Source organism: Tiliqua scincoides, chromosome 5 (assembly GCF_035046505.1).
Source record: "Tiliqua scincoides isolate rTilSci1 chromosome 5, rTilSci1.hap2, whole genome shotgun sequence".
Lineage (NCBI taxonomy): Eukaryota > Metazoa > Chordata > Lepidosauria > Squamata > Scincidae > Tiliqua > Tiliqua scincoides.
Genome location: NC_089825.1, coordinates 21455933 through 21468778, shown reverse-complemented (window position 1 = coordinate 21468778; position 12846 = coordinate 21455933). Strand labels below are relative to the sequence as shown.

General features: G+C 39.8%; 1 protein-coding gene across 2 annotated transcripts in view; it reads right to left on the bottom strand.

Annotated features, from left to right (window-relative positions):
* Positions 1 to 3452: 3452 nt before the first annotated feature.
* LOC136650972 (nebulette-like) overlaps positions 3453 to 12846 on the bottom strand; it is a 66890-nt gene continuing 57496 nt past the window's right edge. For both annotated transcript variants that reach the window (XM_066626959.1, XM_066626960.1), the window contains one exon: positions 3453 to 11634. In XM_066626959.1, coding sequence (XP_066483056.1) covers positions 11458 to 11634 — 177 coding nt within the window. In that variant the 3' untranslated portion in view covers positions 3453 to 11457. The remainder of the gene's footprint in view (positions 11635 to 12846) is intronic.

Genomic DNA, 12846 nt, shown 5'->3' with positions numbered 1-12846 from the left:
TCTCTCTGACCTCTGGTCTCCCCAAGAAGCAGAGCATTTGGGGTTTTTTTTAACCCCCTTTGGAGGCTTTGTTTTTGAATGATCCTAACTTCTGTAATCCTCTGAAGTTCAGTAATTACCCAAAAACCTTCTCCTCCTCTATGCACAGTCATGTTTTGCCATTCTCTCAACAACAGAGGAACAGATCAAGATTCCAGCTGAAATAAAAATCAGATTAACTTGCTATCCTTAAGCTAAAGGAAATTCAGCTGGTATCAAATTGGTCTTCTTAGGATACTGTAAGCATAGCATGAAGGGAAAAAAATACATTATCATTGTTTCCATAGATGCTTCTTTGTCTTATGTACAGACTTAGGTGTGGAAGTGGTTACAACTGAGAATTACAACTGAGATCATACAACTGTGAATTCTCAAACATACTTTTAAAACTGCGCAAAATTCTGTTTATTTTGACTTTATTGTAAAGATAGTAGACAGACCCATTTTGCTTCTTGATAATATGTTCCATTTTATTTGGATGGGGTCCATAAAGTCTCTGATTTCATTCTTCCTTTGTAGCACTCTTCAGAATCTTTTGTTTAGGAGAAGAATGTCTTGCAGAAGCCAGATAATACAAGCACTTTCCTTTAATTTTCTTCTTTGTCTGTATGTCTCTCATATTAAAAAGCCAGACTGAATTTTAACCATCGGGGATTTTATCCTGCAATTGACATTTCAGCTCCCTCTGGAATTAATTCTGAATCCTTTGCCATTAAGAGTCATGAGCAAGATTAGCATTCAAATTTGGGCTTTTAAAACAAAATGTTTGAATAATGTTGAATACTTTTCTCTCGTTTTTGCTGTGTACTTACACATGAATTGGAACAAAAATACTGGTTCTGAAACTGGCGGACTAGGTTAGTGCAAAAGACAATTTTAAATTGCTGCAGGTGCATGAGAAAGGTATTATTTTTACATCCACCTACCATCTTTTGACTATTTTTCCTTATTCCAATAATAGCCTCAAAGGATCTAGTAGACTCATAAGGCCAAGATTCTGGATACTTGCTGTTCTCTTCAAAATCACCCTATGCTTTTAGGCTTCAGATCTTGACCATGACCAAAATGGGAACAGGTAACTGAATAGTTGGTGCCCCAATGCTTTTGGCTAGGCAAACGAGCATTGCAGAGCACCTATTAACATCTAAATCTTTCCAGCAGAACCTGAACTGAACTGAATTGAGGCACTTTTTCAAGTGGGTGTTCCTGTTTTGAGCAGGGAGAGAGTAACTGGCCCACCTCACCCCAGCAGTGTCCTTTCTAGTGGCTGCTGGTGTTCTTTTGCATCTTTTTTAGATTTTGAACCCTTTTGGGACAGGGAGCCAATAGTTATTTGGTTTTTCTCTGTAAACCGCTTTGTGGACTTTTTTGTTGAAAAGCAGTATAATAATAATAATAATAATAATAATAATAATAATAATAATAATAATAATAATAATAATAATAAATCTTTCCAGCAGATCCTGAACTGAAATGAATGAGAGGTATGCCATTGCTCAGTAAAGGCCACCTCCAATGCATCTCAGTAAACCATGCTTCAGAGACTGTGCCATGCTTTCATCATTAGGCTGCATCTAAAATACAATCTCCCCTTCTATAGAACAAATCCTAGAAGCACATGATGGATAGAGCATCCACGCTGAAGCTAAGCAGCTCTGGAATTGATCAGTATATGGATAGGAGACTGCCTGAGCTCCATGCCAGAAGAGAGACAGAATGTAAACATTTTAAATAGGACATGTAATTGATGAGCTAGTAGTGTAACATTCAATGAACAGGCAGATGTTTTAGAGCCAAACTAGACATTAATTTAAGCACACAATTGACCCTTACATGATTGGTTTTTGTTTTATTGGTTAAATAACAGCTGCAAGAGACTCAATCTTGACAAGGACTATGGTGTGCAAAGAGGGATTTAGCCCTCTGAATAGGAAGATCCCTATGGCTTCTATTTGTCTTGGACAAAAAGCTTCCATTACCCTTAACAGAAGCTTCCCATTCAAGGACAATAGCAGCTGTCAGAGAGGAGAGGAATCTGAATTGGGACTGTAGCAAGGACAAAGCATTAAAGCCCCTCCCCCATTCATGGTTCTAATCTGGTTCTTCCATGGCCATTTGCACCAAAAACCAAATCAACAAACCATCAGGTATACAAGAGTCACTGTATATGTTAATTAACATCTAGTTTACTCCTCTAGCACCAAGGCTGGATCCTAAGGCCCCTCCTGAGCAGCCCAGCATTACACCGGGCTGCTCAGATCAGCGCCAGCAATTTCTAAGAAGTCCCACTGAGGTGGCTGGGGCATTACTTGCACTCCCTCCACCTTCAAATCTGTGCTGGATACAGTGTCGGCCAGCCAACCTGTCCCAGCGCAGGTTAGGATTGGGCTGCCTGAGACTGGCCCCACATCAGTGGCATCTCTACTCGTCACCCAGTGCGAGAGGCCAGCGTGTCACCTTATTGGTTCCATGCTTGTCATAATAACGTCTCATTGACTGTTTGAACAATCAGTCTCATCGCTCTGTTTTGAATTCAGGAACTTTTGATAGGATGGAGATATTTCATTCCTTTTTTTATTGTATTCCGATGTAAATTACGCACCAAATGGTAGATAACGTGATGGTATTATTCCTAGAAACTGCAACTTTAGTGATTTTGGTCACTAGTGGTCACCCCCCCCCCCTTTGTGTGTTGCCTGGTTCAGCCAGCACCCACCTAGCAATGCCACTGCCCCACATTGCCTGCATTTTGCTGATTAAGCCATGCTCTTTGTTTCATAAAGCAGGGCATTTTCTGTAACTACCCAGAGGCTGTGAAATATCTAGAGCTGCCCTTCCACAGTCCGACTATTACAGAAAGGGTTGGGCTCCACCTCCTGAGATGACCACATGAAGCTGCCTTCAAATCACCATCCCACTTAGCCCAGTACCACCTAGATTCCCGATCTCGTCTGATCTTGGAAGCTAAGCAGGGTCAGGCCTGGTTAGTACTTGGATGGGAGACCGCCTAGGAATACCAGGTGCTGTAGGCTTATACCATAGTCTTTCGAGGCTGAAGGTTGCTAACCAACCATGAGCTAAAGCTTTCCCATGTCTCAGGCAAAGGTTTTTCCCAATCCTGTAACTGGGCATCCTTTAATTACTAGAGATGGTGGAGAGTGAACCTAGAATCTTTTACACACAAAGCATGTGCCCTGTAACTGAACCAGGAGCCCTCATCCTAAGATAGTTCTGTAGCTGCTGTCACAAAGGAAGGGGTAGGGATAGGGCAGACCATCACCACACTCTGGCGGTGACAAGGCCTTCCCCTCACTCATCTTGAAGTTGCCTGTAAAAATGAGATGATAATATCACTTATAGCATTGGGTGTGGTAGCTTTGAAATGGTTCAATTAATATAATGCATACATAATAGCGGCTTTAACATTTTATTTCAGTGTTGTATGTTATGCAGGATATGTAAATGTTACAACTACTTGACATGAACCAAAAGTGAACTAGGTTGCATAGGTTAGGACTGCAGGCAGCAGAACTTTGCTCTAATCTGCTGAGGCATCAAGATTCACAGTGTACAGGGGGAAAAACAGAATTTAAAGCATTTCTAATAAAATATATTTTAATAGCTGGTGTTATCATTTTGCATAACAAAAGCCAAATTATGTTGATACACCATATGATCCAGTAAAATTCCTCTCCCTTTAAAGAACAAAGATTCCTTCATGTTTTCATACTTCCAAAGAAAGCGGTTTTGCAAAATAACTAGATGTCTATGCACGTTTAAGCAAATGTACATCAAACTACAGCAGGTTAATTTTTTGCTTTTTATAAACACACTGCAAAAACTAATTGATGAGTTCCATAGCATGCTAACCAAATACAGTAAGTAAAAAAAATCAATTTCTGGTGGTTTAGCAACTTGTACTTCGTAGTATTGAAGAACAGAGATTTGAAATGATACGGTAGATAACTTATGATCTCTCTAATAAAATAAAATGTTTCAACTGCAACTTGATTACGTCAAACATACAATTGAATATGCAATTTCTATATATCAGACACAAAAAGCATATGGAATTTCTTTGAATGTCCCGTTGCACTGTAGACAAGTTCCAGAAGAAGATATAGTTCCAAATATTTATCCACAGTCTAACATTTGGATCCAAAGAAGGGACATACATTGGAAAGACCCTGCCGCACAGGCAAAGCTGGCTTGCTCTTTTTCATATGAACACTGTGTTCTGAGTTTGGCGCTCTTGATTATTGTGAATGTCTCATTATCATTCTGTCTGATGGAATGTCTCATTCTCATTCTTTCTGATGGGAGGATGACCGGAGGCTTAACAAAAGTACTCCTTAATAGCTACACCCCTTAAAATAGAACTGCCAACTTGTGCTATCAAAAATTCTGGTGCCTTGGTAGCCCCTAGAAGTGGAACCCTGTGGGTAATTGGGTCTAGCTCTTAAAGCTCATCTGGTGGCCAGATGATACTTTACTCATCTGGTGGCCACCAGATACTTTAATATTACAGTCAGTACTTGGGAAAGGAATATAGGAATTGTGTGATGTTACTTTGTAGCTTGAACATGGAAAGAGAGTGAGGCAGGGGTGTTTTTTGTTGTTGAAGCTATTAGCTTGAAGTGGCCTGCAACAGGTGCTCTTTGGGGACCTGATGCATTGTAATAGGCCCGTGGTTCTCAAAGTGGATTGGGATTCCCCTGGGGTGCAACCCACTTTTTGGTGGGTCAAGAAACTGATGAGGCAGATTAGGCTCTGTGCATCAAGGGTTTAAAGAAGCTGCTATTCATGACGATTTTCTACATTGGCACTACTGGCTTTGTAACTCCAAAAAGCCACTGTATGTTTAAAAGTGTTGGGTTTTTTTCTGAACCAAAATGTAGACCTCCTTGAGCTAATTGCTTCTTCAAAATATTGTTTTCACTCATGGCAGCTTCATATGAAACACTTTTCTACTAAATTTGACAGCAAAGTACAAAATGTATGTATCATGTCAGATGTGAACTGCACGTGTGCATTATTCTGCACTAAAACGACATGGGAGAAAGGGCCCAATCCTTCCCTTAACACCACTGATGTCATTTAAATACACAAGACTTCCAAATCACATCATTCACAATGTGTCATTGCACTTGTATATTGTACCTTGGCAGAAAATTTCTGACATGAAGCAGCTCTTAGAAGACGACAATTCATAAACCAGACAAGATCTAAAAACCTTGGAGGGGTTTTCCTTCTTTATCATTGCTCAGCTGGGTACTACCCCAACATTTACGATTGACACATTCAAATACCTGGTAGTAAATATTAGTTATGCAGAATTTAATGGGCACAAATTGAGGAGTCTTTAACATGCCTTTTAAATGTATGCACAACATTATAATATCAGCATACAAGATTTTTAAAAAGCTGTTTAAAATTAATAGTGAATTACCATCTGTTAAAAACCCACTACACAACATTTTGAGATGTGCTAATTTACGCTTCTCAAGAGAACTGCTTGTCCCTCAACAAGCTTGAAGGTAAGATGATTCATGGTAGCAGTAGACATATTTTTGAGGTTAGAACTAAAAAGAATTGCTACCAGTGATTGCCTCTTGGCTTACCCTTCTACTCTACATGCAGCTGATTATTTCCATTCTCCAGGTTGGCAAAACTGTTAGTACAGTTAAATATACCAGTGGTTCTCAAACTGAGAGTCCAGTAGTTTGTAACCCACCTTTTGATGGTTTGCAAAACTGACAGGTCTGACTAGGCTATGTGTATCAAGGGTTAGACAACCACTGAGCTACTCAGTTGTGCCTCTTCTTACACAAGGGTTATGTTCTGAGGTCGGAACATAAAGTCAAATATACTCAAAATTATCTTGAAAATCCCTTATATCCAAAAAAAATACATTCTCTCTCTTTAAAACTAACAAGTGGGAACTGAGATCAACTAAGGGAACAGCAGCTTCATCCTCAGATCTCACGCTCACTCTCAGGCATGTATTTAGTACTTGAAATGACGGGGAGAATCGCCTGCACTATTAAAATAATTTTTCTGTTTTCTGAGCGCAAGTCAACTGCATGTAAGACAAGGGATGGATGTAGTACTAAAATATATGTTTTATAGTTACCACAGTACATGAGGGGTAGAGTAGTGCTGAGGAAATAAATGTAGGTTTTCTGTATTTTGCCTGTTGTATACTCAATGTGCTGCCATTCAAAAGTAGCTGCGGCATAAATCCCACATGCAATCACAGCCATGAAAGAGGAGGACATGTTGTGCAGTTACGTGTGACCATCTAAATATAGGTAACAAATTTTTTCATGGAAATGCTATCCATATAAAAAAAATGCATTAACAGCATTGAAAGTAGCTTCTGAGTCACAAAGCTTAGATCTGCTGTATCACATTCCTTTGTCCTAACAATTCTAAATTTCAGACAGCTCTTTTTATAAAGAATATTATGAATCCAATACTTACGCCGTCCATCCAGCCCAAAGTTTTCATTCTATAATTTTGCTAACTCTCCTAAGTTTATCAGTACAGCCCTGAAAACTGCCAGTATATAAATATGTTAAACACATGTTGTATTTTATTTAATATGAACTATCTATTTTCAGAAGCGAAATCTGCTGAATTTGTAAGATTGACACTAAGTCTGCAACATATGTACCAGCCAGCTCTACCATACATATGGTACCATACAGCCAGCTCTATCCTACTTCACAGGATTTTTTCAAACTCTCCAGCATTCTGAAAGAAGCTAGAAGTAACAGACAAACAGAATACAACAAAAGCTCTAATGCCGGTCAGAGTTAGGATGGAGCTGCTCACACACAAATGGACTTCCTTAATTTTTTAAAGCAGCAATAGCACTTGAGGAGGAGGGTAATTTGGATGAGGACCCACAGTGATGAAGAGGGGAGGTTATCCTTCCACCAGTGGTATTTTCCCAGTTAAAACTACTCCACAAAGTTATTTGCATCATGGGGCAGGACACTCAGAAATCGTGTGTGTACTTTTATGTTTTGCTCATGGGACAAATCTTAATAAGGAAAACAGTACAGCAGAGAAAGAATTACCTCCTTATCCTCCACTGGATAGTCCCAACTCAAACTGCACTTTCCTTCCCCACACAGCTGATATTAGCACATTAAAAAAAAAAAGCCATAGGAGTTCCTCCTCACAGATCCACAGCATCCTGACTAGTTTTACCCATAGTTAAAGGGCTTTCTGGAATATGGCTGCAATCCAGAAAATAAGTAAATATTCCACTGTTCATATCATATTGTGCACCCAAGAACCAGATTCTGCTTATAAAGATAATTGCAAGACTTAAAGAGAGAAGAAACCATTTTGTGGAGCTAGCAAGCATAGAATAATTCTGTCTGAAGCACTGAACCACAGTCCGTCCCATCCCATCTCTGGCATGAACGAAGAACAGAGATACCACAGAAGTTTGGTGTATCCAGGCTCACATATGAGCTTCAGGTCTTAATACTGTTCACCTTACAGTAGAGATGAACATTATGTGCTGCAAATTATGTGCATTATGTTCTTCTCTCACTTAAATTTAAAGGGAAACTTGGAGAAGAATTCCCAATTTATCGAAGACCAAATCTTCCTTCTTCCAACCCATCCTTCCTAGAGATCTTCCAACTCCCCTCCCTCTTTTCCCTTTAATCCCCACTCATTGGCTGGTCTGGCATCAAGAACATTCTGACACAGGAAAAGTGAAGTATCTTTCTCCTTTCCATTCTTTCTGCCTTTCCAACAGCAAGGCATCACAATGAACAGCCCTAGTAAAATTCAGGAATTGTAGTCTTCCCAAAGACCATCATCAATAGCCCTTTGGAAAACTATGTTTACTAAGGGTAACCTCAGCCAGGCACCAAAGAGGGAAATGACAAAGATACCTCTTCTCCAATCTTATGTGAATGAAGTACTGCCACTGACCTAGTCAATATAAAAGATTTAAAGGGTAAGCAAGGATCAGGACGGTGGGTGAGTGGCAGAAAAGAGATTTTGAGCTTCATAGGGTGAAAAGCAAATTCAGCTTTGACTCAGAAATAAGCTCACTGACTTCCTGGTTCCAGGAAAAAATAGTTTTGCTTATTTCCAAGTCAAAACCAACATAAATCACAGGGAGATTACCTTCCAACCAACCAACACTATTTTAAACTTCTGCTGATTAGCAAAATCAGCTGAGGTCAAGTCAAACCACTGAGGTCAAATCACAGAATGAGTATATCCATGTAAATATAATTTAAGTCTCATTTTTGTGGCAAGTTCTTGATACCATGATGGGGTTGGGGGAGTAGCCACAACTGCTATGGTGCCATTACATTTTGTGAAAATTTGAATCAGTTCTGAATCTCTTTTACTAATTCCTGATTTGACCTCCTTGTCCTTCTCCAACCCATACTTAAATGCCCTGAGCTTAACTGTGGAAATTCCACAGCTACCACGATCACAGGCAGGAGATAGAAAATAGCTACATGCCTTCCAGTCATAGACTCTTGTTTCCCTATAGAACAATAGAAGAGAACTTTCTGTTCTTTAACTTCTGTTCACAATTGTAAAATGACTTATAATGTATTCAAAACACCAATGCATTAATAACTACTAGAACACAGACACTGCTATCTAGAGCCCAATCCTGTGCTTGGCGGCACGGCTCCATGCCGCCGAGCATTGTTGCAAACGTGCCGTAAGGCACATTTGCCAGCCTCACCACCGGGCTCCCGCCGGTGCGCGGGGCAGTCGCCCAGTTTCCGCAGCTCGGCAGTCTCCCGGACCACCAAGCAGTGACTTGGTAAGCGGGGGTGGGGCGGGGAGGAGGCGTTCCGGGGAGGGGGTAGGCCGGCGGGGGGTGAAGGGAGGGCGGGGAGGAGGCATGATGGGGAGGTGTGACGCAGGGAGGGGGCAGGCTAGAGGTGTGCCTGGGGGAGGGATGGGAGGCGGGTCCACGGAGCTCCACTCCGCAGGATCCAAGGCACTTGTGTAGGGCTGTGGGCCCTACACGAGTGCCTTTAGCCCATTGTGGGGCTGCTTACCTTACCCAGGGGAAGGGGGTGAAAATCCCCTTCTCCAGAGGCGCCTCCCACGGTAGCCCGGGAGGTGTAGGGTGCGGCGGCAGCCCTTCTTGGTGCCGCTGAGCCTGGGTACCCTGGGCAGCTCAGGATTGGGCTGTTAGATGGCAGAAAACACAACTCTAAAAACAAGTTAAAATACACTGCCTTTAGATAACACAAAGTAAAATAAACTGAATGGATCCAGCACTTCTTCAAAACAGTACACAGGCCCTGAACAGCCAACATCCCTCAATTCAGTGATTCATACCCTCAGCAAGACACATTCTAGCCCTTAGATAGAAATAAATATATATCCAATCTATAGAAATAGCTTTACTTGGGTTTGAATTTCATCTTTTATATGGATTAAGAAAAAATAATGATCATAAATAGCTGTATTATTCAATTCTCGAATATCTGGGTCGAATAGGTAGAAAAATATATTATTTCTGCATTTCCCCTTTTCATGATGCTTTGAATAAAATAAATGTAGCATATAACTAATGGACAATCATATTGAAAAATTTTGCATAAATAATTAAGAAAATGTTTCAGCAAATTAGCTCATATTTACTACTTGCAGGATTGAAGAATTGCATTGGATCGGGGGATACATTCCAATAGCTAAAATCAGTATTATCTTTGCTCAAAGTATTTCCCAAGTTTCTGCTCATCAATTTAATCTCATAAGAAAATAAGGTTGGATTAATAATACTTTGCATTTATAAAACACTTTCAGGTGTGCTATACGGAGTGCTTCTCATACATTGGCTTTTGTAATCCTTACAACAGTGCCATAAGGAAGGTTACTATTACCCCAACATGGGATGCGAACTCAGGCTAAATGAGAGTGACTTAAAACCACCTAGTAAGTTCATGGCAAATGTGAGGATTGAGATTTGAACCACATATTTCCCAGTTCATAGGTCAGTCTCTTAGCCTATTCCACACCAAACTTCAGGAACGTTGTTAAGTCTTTTGGTGTGCCATTAATATTAATTAGAACATCTCTACTAAAGAAAAGTTGCGGTACAAAACCAAACAAAGGATATTATGTTTTTATAATTCTAGAAAATAAAATATTTTTCCATTTTTTTGTGAAGATAAAGTTTCTCAAATGGAAGTCATGCTTCCATTATTGAATAAGTACATTGTTCATATGCATAAGTCTGGAAATTTATTAAAAGCATTAGTATTTTTCCTGCAAGAATATCTAATTCTTCTTCTTCTTTTTCCAAGGGCCCAGTCCTATCCAACTTTCCAGCACTGATGCAGCTGCAATGCAACACTGAGGTAATGAAACAAACATTACATTACCTCGATGAGGCATCCATAACTGCTCCTCTACCATAGAATGCAAAGTATACCCCATTAGCATGGCTGCATTGATGCTAGAAAGTTGGATAGGATTGGCCCTAAGTCTAGGAAACAAAATCACACTGCCAGCTACCAAATCCATGCCCAAATTCACAATGCAAGCCCCACCACCAATCCATTACACTGTTATAAGTAAAGGACATAGCCATTTGCTTTCACAAGACTGTGTTGTAAGATTCCCCAAGACAGACTCTTGATGAAAGGAAAGAGATTAATGTGTTTTTAGTAAAGTGCTTTGAAGTTAGCCATTTCTGTATAAACACTGTTAATACAAGGGAAAATAGAAAAGGTAGGAATTAACAAATGCATTTTAAATTGTCTCTAGCTGTGCAAAAAGGCACAGATACATCGTAATTCAGAGAGCATTCACAACTGCTGGTTTGGGAAGACTAACATGAGCTGAGAAAAATGAATGAGAGTAAACAAAAACTTCAGAAAGAATACAGTAGACTGGACAGGTGTGTGCAAGGAAACTTTCATCATTACCAACAAGATAAATTTGTTTAAGGCTGCTGGGCAGTAGTAAACGACTTCTGAGCATGTCATTCATCACAACAAAAATATCTGAATTCTTCAGTTCACTTGGGCGTTTAATGGCTCAACCCTTAATAGCAAGCTATAGCCTCTTACAATTTCAAAATCACACAAGTTAAAAACATCAGGTGCTTTCTGGTTATAAACTTAAAAGAGAGAAGGAACCTACTGTAAAGGCAGAATTTTATTTCAGCGCTAATCAATAGAAACCTTTACACAATCAGAAGCACCAGGTTTCCACCAGGTTTTTAGAGATAAATTTTAATCAGCAGTGCTTTTGCTGCTCAGTGCTTCTAGGAGGAATTGTGTGTTGAGTTCAGCATTTGACACAGATTGTTACATTAACAGGGAAGTAATGAAGATGTGGTCTTAAAAGTACTTTTGTAAAGGTTAAAATCATAATAAAGCTCAGAAGGACTAATGATGAATCTTAATTAACAAACTCAATGTAATTGGCTGGAAGCATTCCAGTTTTCCCAGTTCTCTGAACAGTACCATACATCCAACCATCATCAATTGGTTGCACATTGATAATGTAGTCGCCATCCCTGAAGGAGACTTCATCTTCATCTTGGGCACTATAATCATACATAGCTCTGTAAGTTCTCTGTTGGGGGGAAAAAAGTGGAAAAAGCACATTAAGTAAGCAAACACTTTTGTACCAATGCAAACAAACAAAAACTATGCCATATATTGTTTTGTGAACATTCTAAATTGCCCAAAGTTTTATTCTTTACAGCAGTGTTTCTCAAACTGTGGGTCGGGACCCATGAGGTGGGTCGAGAGCCAATTTCAAGTGGGTCCTGATTCATTTCAATATTTTATTTTAAATATATTAGACTTGATGCTCCCATGGGATGTGACTGCATTTGGGGAAATGTGACAGATCTGTACTTTGAACAGGCTAATATGTATAAACTTTTAACAATGATAGTCAATGGGGCTTACTCATGGGAAAGTGTGGGTAGGATTGCAGCCTAGGATTGTTAAAAATGCTCCTGCTTGATGATGTCATTTCCAGTCATGACATCACTTCCAATGGGTCCCGAAAGATTATCATTCTCATTCTAAAAAGTGGGTCCCAGTGCTAAAAGCGTGAGAACTACTTTACAAGGGTCAGGCCTGGTTAGTAATTGGATGGGAGACCGCCTGGGAATACCGGGTGCTGTCGGCTTAAACCATAGTCTTTCGAGACTGAAGGTTGCCAACCACTGCTTTACAGAAAGGCTTTTACAGGGGGAATGGGGTGGGACTGAGGAGGATGATAAAGGTATGGATTTATTCTGTTCAAAACATTTTCCGGGTAGGCCCTTTGACAGGATTACTGCGTATTATTCATTTTCAAGTTATAAAAACAGCATGCCAATTTCAAGACACAGGGCAGAACCACACAGTCTCTTAGAGCATCAAAAATGTGAAACCTGATGAACGTGACTGTATACTGCATTACATCACACTAAAAAAGAAGCTTTTCAGGCTATAATTTTAGGAGATTCTTACCGATTTAAGATTGCAGAGAAACACAAATCCCTAGACATTTTTACACATAATTAGGCTATAAGGCTGTCAGGAGAAATCTCCACCATAATTCAATTAACATTAAGTTTCTAATTACCACTTAATATGGTAGTACATAACTGGATTACATAACTGAGAACAGCACTACTGTAAGGCTTTAAATGTGGCATTTAAAATTCATTTAAGCTGATTATCTATCAGGACTGAACAACATGAAATGGTCAAGAGAAAAAAATGCCTTGAGTGCCCATAGTGGGGTAGAAAGGCGGGATATAAATCCTACAGATGAATGAATGAATGA